General features: G+C 42.1%; 1 protein-coding gene across 1 annotated transcript in view; it reads left to right on the forward strand.

The window, feature by feature from the left end:
- KLHL32 (kelch like family member 32) overlaps nucleotides 1-21,265 on the forward strand; it is a 286,360-nt gene that overhangs the window by 50,221 nt on the left and 214,874 nt on the right. The window contains exon 2 of the mRNA XM_082251577.1: nucleotides 17,055-17,143. Coding sequence (XP_082107703.1) covers nucleotides 17,121-17,143 — 23 coding nt within the window. The 5' untranslated portion in view covers nucleotides 17,055-17,120. The remainder of the gene's footprint in view (nucleotides 1-17,054; nucleotides 17,144-21,265) is intronic.

The following is a 21,265-nucleotide window of genomic DNA, read 5'->3' on the forward strand; positions in this document are numbered from 1 at the left end:
CACATGTTAAAGCAGTACACCTCAACTCTCCAGTAGTCTAGTAAGGATCAGTTGATGCGGTGCCAAGCCCGGGACCTCTAACCATGGCTGCCATAGTGCATAGAATTTCCTGAGTACCTTGCGGTGCTGATATGTCAATTTTTCCTAAATGAGGGATGCATTCACCTGACACACCCATTGACTCTTTGTAGGAACACGCGAAGACATCCGGTAACGGGCAATCAATTTCCGGGCAAGAAATAGCAGTCTAGCTATCGCCAAGACTGCCCTCGGACCCAATGACTCCTCCACCAATGCCCCCAATAAGCACACCACCGGTACCCTAGGAAGCTGAAAATTAAACACCTGTGAAATAGTTCACTGGGAAGATTAGTGTATTGTTGATCTTTCCCTCGTGCTGACATGCCCCCTGCACAGCTTCTCACTGGGAAGATCAGTGTGTTGCTGTTCTCTCCCTCCTGCTGGCATGCCCCCTGCATGACTCCTTACTGGGAAGATCAGTGTCCTGCTGTTTCTCTGCCTACTAATATCATGGTATATAGAAAATAGATGCGCTAGACCTGGGGTGAAAAAGCAGCACCTGGTATTCCCTGAACCTTGGGAAAATAAAGAATGTGAAAAAATGTTAAGGTGCACTAATCCTTACAGATAATGAAATAAACAAATAGTCCAAGGATATGAATTAATTGTGTGGATATGGTTATCTAAAAAAAACATAATCCAATTAATCGCAAAAAAACCTTATATGAATGTTCAAAAACTGATGCAACTTTGAAAAACAAAAAAAAACAAGGGCAATGTGCACAAAAACAAATTTCAATGTTGAATCAATCAATATTAGTGATAAAAACTGAAAACCAAGTGCTTAAAGTCCAAGGTGAAATATATAAATGTGCAGATACTGTGAAAAAGTTCATAAAGGATTCTGGCTGCAATGGAAAGGTGAACGGTATTTACACACAACTGACCCCCTTTAATGTTGCATGATCTTATCTCCCTTCAAGACATTCCAATGTTTTTGGAACGTTTTGTTAACCCATCTATGATGACTAGAAAAGGTTGTGACAAAAGTTGTCTCAAACTTGGAGGCCTTCCCTTTTCTTAATGGTTGAAGGCAGTCCCTAAAGGACAGTTTAGACGTATACTTCGTAACTGTACCAAAAGGGTAGACTTCAACACACAGGCCAGTATCCTGAAAGAAAGGTTTATACAAAAGGGACATGACCCTATATCATTGGAACAAGACATTAAGGCTGTTGATGTTTTTAGATCGTTCAGAACTACTGTCCTCCAGCATTTGTAAGAAAAAAGGGGAGGCCTCCAAGTTTGAGAGTTGTCCCCTGTCCTCCCATATCTCTTCACTAGGAAGATCAGTGAATTGCTGTTTCTCTGCCTCCTGCTGACACCCCCCCCCCCCCCCTTTCATAGCTCTTCACTGGAAAGATCATTCTATTGATGTTCTCCCCCTCCTGCTGGCATGCCTTCTGCACAGCTCCTTGCTGGGAAGATCAGTCTCCTGCTGTTTCCCTGCCTTATGCTATCATGCCCCCCCCCCCTGCATATATCTTCACTGGGAAGATCAGTGTATTGCTGCTTCTTTGCCACCTGCTGACATGCCCCCTGCACAGCTCCTCACTTGGAAGATCAGTGTTATGCTGTTCTCTCCCTCCTGCTGGCATGCCCCCTGCATGGCTTCTCATTGGGAAGATCAGTGTTATGCTGTTCTCTCCCTCCTGCTGGCATGCCCCCTGCATGGCTTCTCATTGGGAAGATCAGTGTTATGCTGTTCTCTCCCTCCTGCTGGCATGCCCCCTGCATGGCTTCTCATTGGGAAGATTAGTGTTATGCTTTTTCTGCCTCTTGCTGACATGCCCCTCTGAACAACCCCTCACTGGGAAGAGCAGTGTATTGCTGCCCCCCCCCCCCCCCATCATGACAAGGAGTCTCCACACCCACCTCTAAGCCTCTTATGCAGATGAGAACAGAGGTCACGTGATCCCTTTTAAAACATGAAAAATGTGTATGTGTCACCCTTTCTTAGATATCGTTAAGTGCTGTAAGCTGGTTGTTCCATTTACTGGGTTGTAGTGCTGTATCTGTAGTAGATTATGCAATTATCTTTGAGTAAGTGTGGTGCAGACTGAGGCCCATATGGTTGTCTGAGATAAATGGCTGCTATGGCCATTAAACTCCATCTAAACTTCTGGTTAGACCAGGCAATCTATATTACTTCAGTGACAGTTGGAATGAGCTCTATCAACTCCTATTTATTTCACCAAAATGACAACATTTCCCCAAAACATCCCGATACTTGAAGTATTTAGGCCTTATACCTACAACTGTCATTGTCGTATTTAGCCCTTATACCTACCACTGTCATTGTCATATATATATATATATATATGTTTATGCCAATAAACATTAATAAACAGAGAAGTGGTGATTGTTTATTTCTGCAGTGCCATTTATAAAAGTCTCTGCTGAAATCACAGCTGGATGGCTATGGCACCCTTTAATGGCTCTGAATCAAGCCATCTCAGGACAGCTCAGTTACAAACATGGCTTTGTACCATGTGGGCACTGTGAAGACCAATCACAGTGATCACCATAGTGAACAGCTGAAGAAGACCGGAAGTACAAACCATTCAAACATTTGTACCTGTAAACCAGCAGCAGTTGTGGGTATGTTTTTAACCCTTTCACTCCTCTCCTCTGTAACTAACCCCCATGCAGTCTCTGCAGTGACGTGTATTTTAACCCCTTGAATGCCCTTATCCTACACATCTGTTCATTAAAGCAGACCTGAAGACTATATTGAAAATTTTGGGTAGAGTAACAAAGGTATAACGCCTGGTCACATTTTTACTGTGGGACATTTTTTGTACCACAGTAACACTGTACTACTCTGGGGAAGTGATCAGGATTTTTTTTTTCATTGGTATAAGCAACCATTTTTACTGAAAAAAATGATTCATTTGGTGTGTTTTGTTGTGCTTTTCTGTGATTGGCCATGGATAATCACATGGTACAGATGGGCTGTCACGCCGGTCACTCACGATCTCCCGGTGGAGAGGGAGAAAGGCAGGCAGCTGATGTAAACAAAGCCGCCTGTCATTCTCCCTGATGTAACTGCAGAGATCATACGATCCTGCTATGTAGGATCGTATGTCTCTGTGGTTACATCACTAGCCACACCCCTTTACAGTAAGAAGCACGCCCCTAGGCACACACTTAACCCCTTGATCACTAATAAAGTTAACCCCTTCCCTGCCAGTGTCATTTTTACAGTAACAGTGCATATGTATAGCACTGATTACTGTAGTAATGTCACTGGTACCCCCAAAAGTGTCAAAAATGTCAGTCAAGGGTCCGATCTGTCCGCCGCAATGTCGCAGTCCCGCAAAAAAATCGCAGATCGCTGCCATTACTCGTTAAAAAAAAAACAATAAAAATGACAAAAATCTTTCCCTTAGTTAGTAAACGCAATAACTTTTGCACAAACCAATCAAAATACGCTTATTGCGATTTTTTTTTTTTTTTTTACCAAATATATGTAGCAGAAAACAAATTGGCCTATAATGTTAAAAAATTTTGATTTTTAAATTTTTTGGGGGGGAATTTTATATAAAAATTTTTTTAAAAATATTGTTATTTTTGCAAAATTGACGCTCTTTTTCTGTATATAGAGCAAAAAGTAAAAATCGCACAGGTGATCAAATACCACCAAAAGAAAGCTCTGTTTGTGGGAAAAAAAGGATGTCAAATTTGTTTAGATACAGCTTCGCACGATTACGCAATTGTCCGTTAAAGTCACGCAGTGCCGAATCGCATGGTCAGGAAGGGGGTAAAATCTTCTGGGGCTTAAGTGGTTAAAGTCCATATGATGAACAGGCATAACGCATAATCCATGGAGTGTCTTGATATGATATGTGTTAAGAGAGAGTTATGGGTCACCAATCTCCACCACCATCGTGTCCAGGGGGAAAAAACAGCTGAAAAACGCACTCACCAAATAATGTTGCTTAATTACTCTCGTAACCAAGCTAGAATGCAAGAGTCTCAGGACCAAAATGATAAACTCCCATAGGCAGGTTCCAAGTCATATATTCAGACCCTCATCTAGTGTGTCCACATCTTCCCTCTCACTACAGCTATTGGTACTGTAGCACTACTCCCTTGGGAGCTGCTGGTTACGGGTTCCCCTGGGTTACCGTTTGCAACAACTTGACAAAAGAATCATATTCTAAGTGCTCGGCTCAGTCAGAAAACAGTCCAGGGGTTTTGGTTTTTGTTGATTTATTTGAGAACTGGGATAGGAGAAGGGATGAGTGGCATACTCCAACTGAACAAACTATGCACAATTGCTGGGACTTCTATGTAACGCTGAGTGCGGCAAGGCCGCTGCTTCACCTTGCCACTTTAGTGAAGAAGAATTAACTGAACTGTACTGAACTGTAAATCACTCTTCAGGGTCCTACTCGGCACCCCCTTTTGCTCTGACACTCTGTGTGAGCTGGCCCTTGATCCTCTGACTTCACTGGAGTGGTCCCTCTTCCTGGGCAGACCCTTTGGCAAGTCCCCTGGTACTCGCGGACACTGTTTTTGCCGGAAGACTCTGCCAGCAGCTTCACTGTCAGCTCTACTGGATCCTCTGCAGCTCAGCTCCACACCTAGTTCACTAGGCCAACTGCCTAAGACCACTTTCCTCACACAGCAGGAGGAGAGACAGCTGTCTGCCTCTTCCTGGGACTCTGCTTCCTACCAAAGACCGCCCTGTCACATGTCCCCGTGGCTTTTTATGAGCAATCCCAGGATGCACTGCGAGAGTGCCCACCCACTGAGTCTCCCACAAAAGCCAATGTGTCACTGGCTGGGCTCCCTCCACTGTCCAACAAGCTCCCTTATTGGATACAGTGGGGACACTTCCTCAGACCCAGTGAATCACACCTGGAAACATGCAACAGGCAACCTAATAGATCAGGCTCCCCTGATAAGCAGAAGGAGCATAAGATGCTTTTACCTAGCACCTACCTAGGAGGGTGCTACAGTACTATTTCAGCGCATGCCACAAGCATTTACATACATTTTGCTCCCCATGCCACTAATAGCCCAGACTCTGCCGCACTGCACAGTTTGCTATTTTCACCCTGGGCACTGGACGACATATTTATGTGATATTAGAAACCATACTATGGGTTAGGTTGACACTTTCAATGCGCTGTCCTATCTGCAGAAACACAGGTAAAAAAATCCCACACCCTTTTTTTTTAAGATTGTGCCACACAGCATCACATGGTGCATATTTCTGATGCGTGGGGGGGGGGCTTTAAGAATTATTGGCGCCCCCGAGCATCTGCTAAAGAGCAGCACGTTTTGTCTGTGGGTCAGGATTTTGTGACTGTTCCCAACCAGTGCAAGTGTGAACTTAGCCTTCTACTTAAAGTATTAAAGCTTATTTATATATTTTTTTCTGATGCTCCAAGTAGTAGTAGAAAAAGGTACTGTGGATACTAGGAGTCCAGAAATTGCTTTCTCAGTAAATTACTGCTATTCTTTAATCCTTTACTGCAATTCACGAGACCAAAGACCCAACATTGATATAACCAGATATGCAGGGTTTCTGAATTGACACTGATTTTGCAGTTAGTGTTACAAACCATCAGTGCAGCGCAGGAGCTGTAAAGTCCAGTAATGTGTACAGTGCAGCTTTGCTTCAGGCTCACTTGCTTTTGCATCGAAATCATAGGTGCGTGCAAGGGGTGTGCCAGGTGTGCATGGGCACACCCCCTTATCACGATTTGTGGTGCTGATTCCCCCCTACTGCCTGGGTTTCCCCTCCCTTGTTGCCCCCCCCCCCTCCTTCAACAGTGCTGCTAACTTCCTTCCCCTCCTCTTCTAGCTGCTGCAAAGGATGTTTCAGGATGGAGAGTGGGAGAAGGGGCAAGTAAATATGTTATTTTCCATTTCTAAATGAACACAGTGAACACACTCACTCACTGTGGCCACTCATAACTAAAGAATAGTAAACAGTATTTCCTATGCTTCAGTTTGTGAATGAACAGGAAGCCACTCAGCACAGAGCACTTCCAATTCATTTACTGTCCAGTGCAGTTGGGGCTGCAGAGGAAGGCAGGTGTGTTTGAGCTTTGGGGTACACTCCTAATGCAATAGGCTGCGCACACCTATGACCGAAAAACTGTAAATAAATGAAGAAAAAATAGAAATGTATATCATTTTTAAACGTACCTATTTTGCATGACTCAAAAGACTACAGAGAGAGCTATGAAGGACAGCTTGTGACTCCTAAGCAGCCAGTTGGGCAACACTATAAATCATCTCGGCATAATGCAATACTAACTGCATCTTTATGCAGAATCAGGAGATTAAAATAACAGAACATTTGACATACAGGACAGCACAATATAAATTATGGTTAAATAGGGCTTTATGATTTTAATTTGTCAAAATGTTATCCAAATTTAAATGAAGCCTTCCATTACGAATACAGCTCCCTGTCAGTTGTTCACACATTTATTTGGGAAAGTGACAAAAATTCTGACTGTGACTGAGAATACTTATTTCTGTGTTTTTTTTTTTTTTTTTATTTATTTACTCATTCGTACAGCCATTGATTTGCAAGTCACCTGTTCCAGCTGATGTATCATTTTAAATTATTACTTTTTTTTTTTTTTTTTTTAAACTTTACCTAAAGTGGACCTGAATTTAAAAAAAGTGAATATTTGCAATTTTAGGGCATTTAAAAAAGTAAATTGCGGTACCCTGAAAAAAAAATCGACATCCTCTTTCCTTGAATTCTTCCTAAAATATTAGTGCACTACAGCCTCATAACTGTATATCTGTAGTGCGTGATAATCTAAGGTAGCCTTTCTCAACCAGTGTGCTGCAGCACACTGCTATGCCACCAGAGGTCCTCAGGTGTGCCCGCAGGATCATGGGAGAGAAGGGCTGTCGCATGAGCCCGATCTCCCGATCCCTTGCCGAACTGTATATCGACACTGTGAAGGAGCTCCGTCACCCTCAGCAAATTGAAAGTAAAGGGAGGGGGGAGTGTGCTGTGCTCTCTGCTTTCCCCTACAGTGCAGTACCCGGCTAAATGAGGAAAGGTACTGTGCTAAAACATTTTAAAAGGGCTTTATACGTGCGTGTGTGTGTGTGTGTGTGTGTGTTTGTATATGTACATGTGTATGTGTGTGTATGAGTACATGTGTGTATACGTGTGTGTGTGTACAGGTGTCTGTATCTGTGTACGTGTGTGTGTGTGTACATATGTGTCTGTATGTGTGTACGTGTGTGTGTGTGTGTGTGTGTGTGTGTGTGTGTGTATACTTTGTGTGTGTGTACATGTCTGTATATGTGTGTTTGTTTGTACATGTGTTTGTGTGTTTGTGTGTACATGTGTGCATGTCTGTATGTGTGCATATATACATGTTTCACATTTTTGTAAATATTTTATTATATCTTTTTATGTGGCACCACTACAGTCAAGCATAGTGGTGGGAGTGTCATGGTCTGGGGCTTCTGGCACTGGAGAGCTACAGTTCATTGAGGGAACCATGAATGCCAACATGTACTGTGACATACTGAAGCAGAGCATTATTCCCCTCCCTTGGAAGACTGGGCTGCAGGGCAGTATTCCAATATGATAACGACCCCAAACACACCTCCAAGATGACCCCTGCCATTCTAAAGAAGCTGAGGGTAAAGGGGATGAACTGACCAAGCATGTCCCTGAACCTAAACCCTATTGAGCATCTGTGGGGCATCCTCAAACTGAAGGTGAAGGAGTGCAAAGTTTTTAACATCCACCAGCTCCGTGATGTTATCATGGAGGAGTTGAAGAGGACTCCAGTGGCAACCTGTGAAGCTTTGGTGAACTCCATGCCCAAGAGGGTTAAGGCAGTGCTGGAAAATAATGGTGGCCACACAAATTATTGACACTTTGGGCCCAATTTGGTCATTTTCACTTAGGGGTGTACTCACTTTTGTTGCCACATTTAGACATTAATGGCTGTGTGTTGAGGTATTTTAACCGCTTTACCACTGCTCACTGTGCTGCTACTGCAGCACAGTGGCTCGTTATCGTCTGGCGACATAGGTCTACGTCACCAGACATTCCCCTCTCTCGGCGGCATGCGCGCGCCGCCGGAGGCTCACTCCCGCTGTTTTCAGTCACAGCGGGAGTCGGGCCAGGGGAGGAGCGGCGGCGATCGCCGCTGCTATTCCCCGATCGTCTGGGAATCTAGTTTGGAGATCCGCCCGCCTGTGTAAACAGAGCGGGCGGATCTCCTAAGTGACAGGCAGGGTCAGATTTCAGGGTTCAGCATAGCTGAACCCTGGATCTGTCCTTGTGTCACACAGTCACCCCCCCCCCCCCACACGTCAGTAAGCACCAGGCATACATTAACCCCTCCCTCTCCAATAAAATTAACCCCTTCCCTGCCAGTGTCATTTTTACAGTAACAGTGCATATATATAGCACTGATTACTACAGTAATGTCACTGGTACCCCCAAAAGTGTCAAAAATGTCAGTCAAGGGTCCGATCTGTCCGCCGCAATGTCGCAGTCCCTCAAAAAAAATCGCAGATCGCCGCCATTAAAAAAAAAACACCAAAAATGACAAATCTTTCCCTTAGTTAGTAAACGCAATAACTTTTGCGCAAACCAATCAAAATACGCTTATTGTGATTTTTTTTTACCAAACATGGGTAGCAGAAAACAAATTGGCCAAAAATTTAAAAAAAAATTGTTTTTTACATCTTTTTTGGGGGGAATTTCATATAAAAAAATGTTAAAAAATATTGTTATTTTTTTTAAAAAAAAGCTCTTTTTTTGTTTATAGCGCAAAAAGTAAAAATCGCACAGGTGATCAAATACCACCAAAAGAAAGCTCTATTTGTGGGAAAAAAAGGTCGTACATTTCGTTTGGGTACGGCGTTGCACGACCGCGCAATTGTCAGTTAAAGTCCCACAGCGCCGAATCGCAAAAAGTGGCCCAGACGTAAGACAGCAAAATGCTCTAGTGGTAAAGTGGTTAAGGGAACAGCAAATTTACACTGTTATACAAGCTGTACACTCACTACTTTACTTTGTAGCAAAGTGTCATTTCTTCAGTGTTGTCACACTAAAGGATATAATAAAATATTTACAAAAATGTGAGGGGTGTACTCACTTTTGTGAGATACTATATATACCAGCATAAAACAAAGTAAAAGTCCAATGTGTTTCTCCAAAACACACACTTTCAGTGTAAAATTCAAGTGCAGACATTCAGCATTGTGACTTCCAAGTGCATGTCTCTAGGTATGGGGACCGTCTCGTGTTCCACCGCCTATCATATTATTTTCTCACGTGGATGAATGGACCTATATGGAAAAATAGGTCTATGTGCACCTTCCCCTTTAAGGGGTTTACAATATCTCCCAGTTTTCAGGACTTGGTTCCATATATGTTTTTCTCACAAATCCAGGGGGACCATCTGTCTTATCTCCATAGAAATTTCCAATATTCAGCTCAAAAAAGTAAAGCTAGCATCGTGCTTATTGTTTAAAATATGCTCTTTATTTATAAAAACAAGAAATCCACTCACTTGGTAAAGTGCACTGATTGTCTGGTGAACCACAGTATAAAGCACAGATATCAATGTTGCCCCCTTAAGGGTATTTCAGATCGGGGGATCAGTACATACGTCCCTTAACAAAGTCACATGACCTATGACAAACTGCATAGGGGCGGAGCATATGACGTCATCACGCATATGCTGAAGTGGAAAGCTGTGATCTGTCCATTGACACACACAGGACGTCTTGGCATTGCATCCCCGCTCTTAGTCTGTCTGGAGTTCAGCCTTAGGTTTGTTAGAGCCTCCTCTGTAAAATATTTTGCCGCTTATCTTTGAATAATAGTTTAAAGGGAAAATAACAGTCAGTCAGTCAATGGACTTATGGATTTATAATGGAGAAATGCAAATAAGAATTAAAGTTGAATTATGGACAACATCAGCCAATCAGTCTTCACCTTTTATTTTGTGGAATAATTAAACAAGAATTCTGGTTGAATGTTATGAACAACAGCTGCAGTTTTGCTCGGATTTCCTGTTATTCAGTCAGCCCCCAAATGTTTGTTCAGTTTCTAACTTTTTTCTGTAACCAGCAAATAGGTTTTGGAACATATGGTTTTGTCCTTTGTGCATAAGTTAGGGGTGGTCTTTCTGTATTTTTCTTCTAAAAATGAAGGATATCTGATTTAGAGTACATCAAGGGAATGTCCTTTTTTTTTTTTTTTTTTTTTTGCCTACAGATTTTGGCACCAAAAGGTGTCTGCCTTTCCTGTTTCAGAAATTTCTGAGGTATGAAGCCCTAGGGCACATTGCATTGGACCATCTGCTTCAGTTTAGCAGCAGACGTTAATTAAAGTATTCTCAGTGAAGAAAGTGTGCGTGCGCAGGCTTTGGAGGAACACAAAACACTCAAGACAAGAAGACCATTTCAGAAGGCATATGACAAAGCTAACAGAATATTATTGTACTAATAGTCAGAATCATGTGTTATTCAGTAAGGGAATGTGTATTGTTTTAAACACATTTTTATGTGAACAACCTAAAATGAAATATTTTACATTTTTGTAAGAGAAATGTGAAATATTGCTTATGATCGTTTATTACCCCGAGTAGAGAACAGGTGGTGTATTGAGTCAGTTCACCAGCACTTTGTTGATTGAAACAAGAAACAATTGAGTACTGTCCATTTATACTGTAGCAGGATTTCCAGGCATTGGGCCTGATGAGGGTCTGCCATTGTTACCGGAAACGCCAGCAGGCCCTTTAAGCTGAATACCCAAGTGTGAGATTGGAGTCAAAGACCAGTCCGGCATCTTTGGTTTGTTTTGTTTATTTGATATAGGGGATGGGAGAAGGGAATGAGTGGGATACTCCTCTGGCTCAACTAGGTACAAATGGGACACTTTGAAGAAAAAATGCCTTTCAGCGCTGTCTTGACGCCGGCTGGATGCCGACCAACGCTTGCTGGCGCTTGAAAAACGCTGACTTGCTGAACTGTACTTGAACTTGACTTCTGACACTCTGGTTAGCTCAAATGTCCCAAACACTGCTCCCTCCAGTCCTTGCTGTATTGAGGTAGCCTCTGTATACTGCTTCTGCTGCTGAAACTCTCAACACTGTACACTGCACGCTGTACACTTTAACACTTCAGGGCCCAACCGCTGGCGCCCCCTCTATACTTCAGGGTCCTCTCACTAGGCACCCCCTCTACACTTCAGGGTCCACACACAGGCACCCTCTCTGCTTCTCTTCAGGGTCAACACTGGCACCCCCTTTACTCTTGCTCTTGCACCGGCTAGCTAGCTCCTGGATCCCCACGACCTTCACCGGAGTGGTCCCCTCTCACTAGGCAGACCCCCAGGCAGTGGTGTATTTAGGTTTTGTGCTGCCCTAGGCCTGACTAAACTTGGGCACCCCCTAATTTAAATATGACCCATCCCTTCCTGTAAAGGCCACACCCCTTCATGTTTATGACCCGCCCTGTTATCTGTAAACCACAGACTACAACCATTTTTTTAGTGCCCATCAGTGCAGCCCCATCAGTTTCCATAAGTTCAGCCTCATCAGTGCAGCCTTATGAGTGCAGCCTCATTACTGGCCATCAGTGCAGCATATCAGTGCGGCCTCATCAGTGGCCATCAGTACAGCCCCGCCAGTGGCCATTAGTGCAGCCTTTCAGTGCATCATATCAGTGCCGCCTTATCAGTGGCAATCAGCACAGCCTCATCAGTGGCCATCAGTGCAGCCCATTAGTGCCCATTAGTGCAGACTACCAATGCAGCCCCATCAGTGAAGCTTATCAGTGCCCACTTTTTTGCTGCCCCCCTGCGAAGTACCGCCCTAGGCCTGGGCCTTGTTGGCCTAGGCCAAGATACAGCACTGCCCCCAGGGGGCAGTTTGGAGTACTCACAAACTGGGAATGCTTTCCCGAAACTGGACCCCTCTCAGCTCCGCTGGTCTTCAGCACTCAGGATCCTCTCTGCAGCTCAGCTCAGCCCTCCGTCCCCTCAGGCAAGCCGCCTGAGACCCCCGATTCCTCTGACAGGAGGAGAGACAGCCGTACTCTCCCTCCTGGGACTCTGCTTCCCCCCCAAAGATGCTGCATCATGTGCTCCCCTCAAACTTATACCCACTCCCAGAATGCTGTGCGACAGAATCTGCCTTTCCGGGGTAGATACAGGCCTGGGTGTGCCATTGGCTGGGTTTCCTCCACTGCCCAATGAGAACCCTCTCATGGAGCACAGTGGGGAGACTCCCCAGTCTCAACAGCCACACCTGGGAAACATGACAGCCCAGCTGAAAATCATTGCCCTGCTGTTAGGCAGCCAAGGCCCACTATCCTTTACCTAGCACCTACCTTGTAGGGTGCTACAATACTTTTTTTTTATTTGCTTGATTGATTCAAAGAGGAAGCAAACCCATCCATTTAACAGTTTCAAAAAACAGTTACATTTCCGGCACCTGTCAGAAATGTAACGCTCCCATTGGTTGTGCTCTCAACCAAACTGTCAAACCATCCAATGGTTGGTGTCATAACTGATCACATGTGCAGCATCATAGGAGTTGTAGATGAAACAGAGGCCAAGATGGCAGCTTCCTTGGCTGAAAATATTAGGAGGGTTTACTTTCACTTTAAACTTGCCTTCTGGAAGGTTTTACCCCCTTCAGGCCATTTTTTGCGATACAGCACTGCGTTACTTTAACTGACAATTACACGGTCGTGCAACGCTGTAGTCAAATAAAAATGATGTCCTTTTTTTCCCCACAAATAGAGCGCTTTCATTTGGTGGTATTTGATCACCTCTGCAGTTTTTTTATTTTTTTGTGCTATAAACAAATAAAGAGCGACCATTCTGAAAAAAGTAAATAAATATCTTTTACTTTCTGCTATAAAACAAATCTAATAAAAAATGGAAAAAAATATAATTTGTTCATCAATTTAGGCCAGTATGTATTCTGCTACATATTTTTGGTAAAAAAAAATCCCAATAAGCATATATTGATTGGTTTGCACAAAAGTTATAGCGTCTACTAACTATGCAATAGAATTTTATTTATTTTTATTTTTTACTAGTAATGGCGGTGATCAGCAACTTATAGCAGGACTGGGACATTTTGGCAGACAAATTAGACAGTAAGTGACACTTTTTTGGGGACCAGTGACACTAATACAGTGATCAGTGCTAAAAATATGCACTGTTACTGTACTAATGACACTGGCAGGGAAGGGGTTACAATCAGGGGCGATCAAAGGGTTAAATGTGTTCCTAGGGAGTGCTTGTTGACTGTGTGGGGGATGCTTGTACTGTGGGAAGGCAGAGATCAGGGTTGCTTAGCAGAAACACAAGATCTCAACCTTCCCTTCTCACAGAACGGTGATCTACCTTGATTACATTTGGCAGACCGCCGTTCTGCTTCTCTTGGGAATGATATTTAACCATCACTACTTCCTAACTGTTTCTCTTAGCATTGGCACAATGACTTTCCTGGAGCTTAAATACTGATTTTTAGGAAATGTACAGGAATACAAGAATGTATTTTTGTGCAAACTGTATAAATGTACTTATAAGTCAGTTTGAAGTATTTTGTAGCCCACGTTATTTTTGTTGCCGGTTTCTACCACGATCTCCATTTCTTGTAGAGTGTGATTAGGACTCTGTGGAGTATAAATGAGGACTAAATTAAATAAATATATTAAGGTATAAAATGTAATGCTAACAATAGATAGCTGATCAAATGCCACAGTAGGCCCTTTTCGTGCTTCTAGTGTAGTTTGGAAGATTAGAGGGACAAGCTTAACAATTTAATTCCCAGGGTCCATTGTTACACCCCTGTAATCAGCGTTCAATGATGGTCTAAAATATTTTCATGTGGCTTTAAAATGCACTTTTTGACAAGCAGCTGTAATTTAAGTGACTCATAAATGTATTAAATTATATGTGTGTTATATATATATATATATATATATATATATATATATATATATATATAATTTTTTTTATATATATAAATGCCTTTTAACTATAGACAGCACCTTACTTTACCCTGTCACCTGTGGAACATTAATTTGAATTGTGTTTTTATTCATGCTGTTTCTAATGCCTACATTTACAGTATTTATTGTATTCATTTATATATAGTAGCAGCAACAAATTCTCCGGTGACTTACTAAGGACTCTTGTGTGAACTCCTGCCCTCAAAGGAACTTACAATATATTGCCCCTATTAAAAACACAAACAATGGGCAATTACAGTGGAAACCTATTAAACTGCCACTATGTTTTTTATTTGTGGGGGAAACTAGATCACCTGGAAATCTACATAAACACTGAGGCAACACGAAGCTCAATATGGGGTTTATTTACTGAACAAAAATAGGCTGTTCACTGTGCAAGAGAAATGGCAATTTGCTTGGGAATTTGGGAATTTCCCCAGAGCTTCACTAATTAAGTGAAATTTCACTTTGTAAATAATACCCAATCATGTGTAAGGAAAATAAAAAAAGAACAGTTTTGCTTGCACACGATTGGATGATGGAAGTCAGCAAATACCATGCAAAGTGCATTTTCCCCTACAAAGTGAAAAGTCTAGTTGCCTTTAGTAAATCAACCCGAGTGCATCTTGCGGAAATTGAATACAGCATCTTAGTGATTTGACAACCCTTTCAATTCACTTGACCACTGTATGGTGTATAGTTATATTAAATTAAATGATCATGTCTCATAACTTATTCATTTAATAACAGCTTTTTTTTGTCGGAAGAAGTGGCTATATCATTTGTCATATACTGTATATACACTGGGATTCTGAAAAGAACATGTGAGTGATGACATCACATGCTGTCTATATATTAATTATAGTTTTACAGATTGATCACTACTTAACTCGAACGTTTTACCAAAATTTCAAAAAAGTTGACATGTTGTGTAAAATCTACATAAAAACAGAATGCAATGATTTGGGGATCTCATAACCTCAAATTCTATTCATAAAAAAAAAAAAATTAATAACACATCAAATGTTTAAACTGAGAAAATGTACCATTATAAGAAAAAAGTAAGGTAATTTTTAAATTGAAGACAGCAGCACATCTCAAAAAGGTTGAGACAATGCAACAAGAAAATTGGCAAAGTAAGTTGTACTGACAAGGAAAATCTAGGAGGACATGTTGAAACTAATTAGGTTAATTGGCAACAGGTCAGTCACATGACTGGGTATAAAAAGAGCATATTAGAGAGTCAGAGTGTCTCAGAAGTAAAGATGGGCAGAGGTTCACCAATCTGTGAAAAGCTGCATCTAAAAATTGTCAGACAATTTCGGAATAATGTTCCTCAGTGTAAAATTTCAAAGACTTTAATATATTATCAACTATAGTACATAATATCCTCAAAATATTCAGAGTATCTGGAGAAGTCTCTGAGTGCAAGGGACAAGGCCGAAATGTAAAATTGGATACCCATGTTTTTCAGGCCCTCAGACAGCACTGCATTGGAAACAGGCATGTTTCTGTGATGGTCATCCCTGCATTGGCACAGGAATATTTCCAAAAATCACTCTGTGAACACAGTTTGCTGTGCCATCCAAAAATGCAAGGTAAAGCTCTATCATGCAAAGAAGAACAGGAGCGATCTTCTCTAAGGCAAAAGTAATTTAAATTGTTCTGTTGCAAAGTGGGAAATTGTTCCGTGGTCAAGCGAATCAAAATTTGACATTTTTTTGGTCGACCATGTGTGCCGCATCCTTCTGACTAAAGAGGAGAAGGACTTTCCAGCTTCTTATCAGTGCTTCCTTCAAAAGAAGCCTGCATCTCTGATGGTATGGGGGTGAATTAGTGAGTATGGAATGGGCAGCTTGCATTTCTGTAAAGGCACCATCAATGCTGAAAGATATATCCAGGTTTTAGAGCAGCATATGCTCCCATCCAGACAATATTTTTTTCAGGGAAGGCCTTGCACATTTCAGCAGTACAATGCTAAACCGCATACTGCATCTATGACAACAGCATGGCTTCATACTAGAAGAGTCTGGGTGCCTAAATAGCCTGCCTGCAGTCCAGACCTTGAAAATATTTGGCACATCTTGAAACAAAAAATAAGACAAAGAAGACCCAGGACTTATGAGCTGTTAGGATGTTATATCAGGCAAAAATAGAACAACATTCCTCTCTCAAAACTTCAGCAACTGTTTTTTTGCCAGACATTTACAGAGTGTTGTTAGAAGAAGAGGGGATGCTACACTGTGGTAAACATGTCCCTGCCCAAACATTTTTGAGATGTGTTGCTGTCATCAATTTCAAAATTACCTTATTTTTTTTCTTAAAATGGTACATTTTCTCGTGGCTCCATTCCCACCTAGGCGATTTGAATTGCGGGCGGAATCGCCATGATTCTACCTGTGATTCCAAATCATGACACATGTGTGCGATGCCAATACCCCAATCGCACCATGATTTTCCTGCCATTGTCGCATGATAAATTGCGCTACAATTGTGGCAAATCGCAACGCACAACGCTTGTTGCTCAAAAAGGAGCAGGAGCTTCTTTTGAGCAACAGCATCGTGCATTGCGATTTGCCACAATTGCTGTGCAAATTATCACATGACAGTCGCTGCAAAATCACAGCACAATTTGGGTTAAGAATAATTAAGATAATTAAGAAGTAAAGGCATCGCACATATGTTTCAATTTAAAATAATGGGCAGAATTGTGGCGATTCCGACCGCGATTCCAATCGCCCAGGTATGAACTGAGTGCTCAAAATTTTTTTGTTGACGTTATGTTTTCTATTTTCTATGGGGAATACAATATGGGTTTATGAGATTTGCAAATCATTGCATTCTGTTTATGTACAATTTACACTGTTTTCATGTACATTTTGGAATTGGGGTTATACCAAGAAATATAGGAATTTATTTTACATTAATTTCCCTTGTATATTAAATATATATATCATTTTACAATGATATTTATTTTGCAGGTCTGATGCTTGTTTGTTCTTCCTCTAAATCATAAGTGTAAAGATTCAGAAGAGTCGACTTGGACGATGCCTTCTGAGATATGCCTCAGGTAAATGTGCCTTGCACTTCTCTCCAAACTCTTAAAGCTTGTCATTCTCATTTAGACTGAACTTAGATGAAACCTCTTTCAGGTTAGTCAGGCAGATGTGAATTGAAAGCTTTGTCTATTTTGCTTGGTTAGGCACTAGAGAACAAACTTGTAGAAAGCTATTGTAGCAAATAGTATCCTTGTTGAATTAACCAGAACTGCCCCATTGACAGCACTGCATCCCACGCTCTTCTTTTTTTTTTTTTTTTTAATTTTTCGTTATTTATTTAAAATAACGAAGACCAGTCTGAGGCCTAATAAATGTTTCTAGATCCTAGTGGATTTTTGTATTTATTTTAATAGGATAGTAAAAGTAGCAGAAGATTTATACTTTATTAGTGTATTAGAGCACCCTGGACTCAGGGACTTTTAGGGGTGCTCTAGAAATTACAGCATATGAGCATATATACAGTTATTGTGTAAGTGCCTGCTTTTACACTGTACATGATTTAGAAACTAAGCAGATACAACCAAAATAGTATTGGTGATTTGTACATCCCTGAGTTTTAAACTTTACAAAAAAAAACTTCTAAGGCTCCATTGTAAAATTAAAAACATGACCTGATCCTATGAAAATTCACAGATCATTTTAATAGTGACTGAAGCACTCCTTTAAATACAATGTATTTTAATGCATAAATGAATACGACATAATGACATTAATTCATTTGGCCCAATTGCTTGCATTTTCTATCCCTATATGGCCTCTTGCACACGATACTCCTGTTTGAGCATCTCGCAGCTTGAAAAAGCTCAGTACAGCTTTTTTTTTTTTTTTCTGAGCTAAAATAAAGCCCATTAATTGTAATGTGCCTGTGCACACAGGCACGTAAACAAGCGCTGTACATTCTTCAGTAAGAACAAAATAGAAAAATCTGCATTTTTGGTCAGTAATTTAAGCCTCAATGCACGCAAATACACACGAATACTGGCAAATACTCACAAATACATACAAAGAAAAGGGTCTGGAAAAAGTAGATGCTCAAACAAGAGTATTGTGTGCAAGAGGCCAAAAGGAGATGCTCAAACAGGAGTATAGTGTGCAAGAGGCCTATCAGTCAGATTGTTTTCTGAATTTATTATTTTAGGCATTTGCTAAGTTAGACTCATCAGTAGGCTTAATTGGCAAAGTTTTAAGGTATGTGTTATTTCCCCTAGCTATTGTTTAGTCAAATGAATGTTAATTTCCATTTTTGTTGCTTCAGACTACTGTAAATAACAATTGTTATAGCAAATATCAATCACTATGGCTTAGTGAATTGATCTATAGTTTCTTATAGACAGTGTTTGTATAGAACAGTGCTTCTCAACTACAAGTTCTGCAGTACCCTCAACAAGTCAGTTTTTAGAATTTTGTTATCAGAACAGTTATCGTTTTTAATGTCCCAATAACACAGATTATATGTCCTGTATGATGCAGAAAATCATAAATGGTGAAGCATGGAAAACATGACCTGGGGGGTTAAAAGATTTGAGGGAGCAGTGTCAGGCACTCATCAAGAGTGCCCGAATATGCCTGCCCTTTCCACCCACCTGGTCCACTCATAGAAGCTGTACTGCTTTTCAGTGATCTTCTAGATTGGTTTAGGAACCTTAAAACCTTGGGGTTTCTAATATACAAATACCATTTTAATTTAGAAAGTTGATACTTGGCCCCTCCTTCTCTGTGCTTCAGCCTTAGTCAGCAAGGCATCCTTCACATTAATGAGGCAGGGGGTGAAAGATGGGACATGGTGTGTGTGACGAGAGTCACTTTGGATGGGGAAGGGGTCATGGAACCCAGATTTCCTTAGAGAGGTTGAGAAATCCCTCTCGGCTCCCTAGGCCCCTCCTATGTGTAAGTCACCCTGTGTCTATTAGGGGCACAGGGTGACCAAGAAATTGATGGACAACTACTTAATGGACACTGCGAATATGGTTTGGATTACTTCAAATGGGACAGTAATATTTATCAACAATATCTCTCAAGAAATATATGAAGACTATTCCTGGCCTGTTTGATTCTGAACGTGTTCATTGAAAGAGCTGGTCACATTGGCCTCTGTTCCATATTCTTCAATGAATGGGCAGTCTGTTGCTGGTGGTCTCCTGCTATTGTCTGTTTTTGAAATGTTATGTATTTTCTGCTAAGCATGTCTGTCTCATGTTAATTGTTAGTTAATTAACTCACCTATTGTTTCTGTCCAGATGTCTAGGTAAATAGCTCAGGTTAATTATGTTTCTGTATACAATTTCATCTGCATATCATAATGTAATCAGGCTCACTTGAACCTATGTGTGGTATATATTGTGTGTGGGTCTGTTTTAATAAATGTTCCAGATCTTATACAAGCTATTCTCGGCTAGTTTTGTATCGGGCGGCTAGAATATCTGATATCTATGTTAAAGATTAAAGGAAGCAGTATTCTGACAGAAGCCCACATATCATTGGGGTTGCAGTTCTGTTACATTGGTGGCAAGCAGTGGAATGCTTCCTGCAGTCTGGGACATCCAAACCTCCACTGGGATCCAAGATCCAGATAGCAGAAGGGGAGAGGTACAGATACCAGCCGTCATGGAAGAGGAATTCGGAAGGAGGTTGCGAGAGATGCGGATACAGCACAGGGGACCAGTGTCAGAGCAGGTCCTGCTAGGATGTTTTGATTCAATCATCTTGAAACTCTGGAAGGAAACGCTAGCCTGTGAGCAGTGACACCAGGGAAAAATCCTCCCCTCCATCCAGAAAAGGTACTGGTCACAGTATGGATTGCGGGTGCTGTTTTTGGGAGTTAAATCATACAAGGAGCAGATAGCTGAGTTAAGCAGGCTGGTTTGGGCAGATATGCATTTGGAAGAGAGCTATAGAGCCCTCCCTCCAGTGGCATGTATCCTAAGCATGCCCTTGGATAGTGGATGAGAGCCCAACAGAAGGCTTTGGTTATGGTGGGCCTGGGACTTTTGTACGGGAAGCTGTCAGGGGACCCTAAGTTTGGGAGCGATTTGGAGTGGCGGTTAGAGGAACTTATGGATTACAGAGAAAGGATTCTGAACATCTCGGAAGTGATCTGGACAGTGGAAGATATGGAGTTTCTGGACATTCAGAAATGGGAGCTGGAGATCGCCTATAGACGGCTGCTAAACTCTGCTCAGTGCCAGGGCTGGGCTCCCCTTGCCTGGGAATATCCAGAAGTACCAGCTTGACAGTCCAGAAATCCTGGCTGAAGAATCGACAATGTGGCACAGTAACAGTGGGCTTTGCTCACCTGCACCCGCAGCTATGGAAGCGGAGCTCTTATGGCGGATGCCGCAAGTGTTGACTGACCTTGATGAACCTGTTTCTGCACAGAACGAGCTTGGATGGAGGAATACATCTGTCCAGCAGCTGGATAAAGGTACAGGAGAAGAGGAAGCCATCCTCATTCCCCAGCCACGGATCACAGATTTAATTGACTTTTCATCGGAGGATGATATGGATGATAAATCACCCACCAAAATGTTGGCACTGGCCCCAAGTGCCAACAGCCCATGCCCTGAACTTTTTAGTAATTCCAGAGACTGAGAATTTATTAGACCTTTCTGCTGAGGAAGTACAACCTGGAGAGCATCCAGCAGAACAGCTGGTATCCGGGCCAAATATCACTGAGCTCTGCCCAGCACCAACAGCAGCTTCAGCCTCCCTGAGAGAAGAGGCAGTTGGCCTTTCTACTACACCACTGACAGGGACTTGGGATTTCCTTCCAGCAGAAATTGTGGAGTTACAAGAAAATTCTCAAGCTGAAGCGCTGACAACTGGACAGATGGTCCAAGACCTCTGCCCCACACCTGCAGCAGTTCCGAAGGCCCAGTGTGAGAAGGTGGCTGTCACTCCACAGCAGCAGATCAGGATCCAGGGGTAGAAAGGAGAGGAGGTTGTCGTCCTCCCTCCCCAACAGTCAGCCAGAGCGGAAGAAACTGTCTTCTCTCCCCAGCCAGAATCTGTGCACCTGGGAGACAGTACCAGAGTAAGGTTGTCCCAACAGCCAGATGAGGGTAAGGAAGATTGAGCAGCTGACTCCCCTTCCCAGCAGCAGATGGCACCCCAGAATGATGACACCAACCCAGCAG

The sequence above is a fragment of the Pelophylax lessonae genome, assembly GCF_965119305.1.
Source record: "Pelophylax lessonae genome assembly, chromosome: 3".
In the NCBI taxonomy this organism is placed as follows: domain Eukaryota; kingdom Metazoa; phylum Chordata; class Amphibia; order Anura; family Ranidae; genus Pelophylax; species Pelophylax lessonae.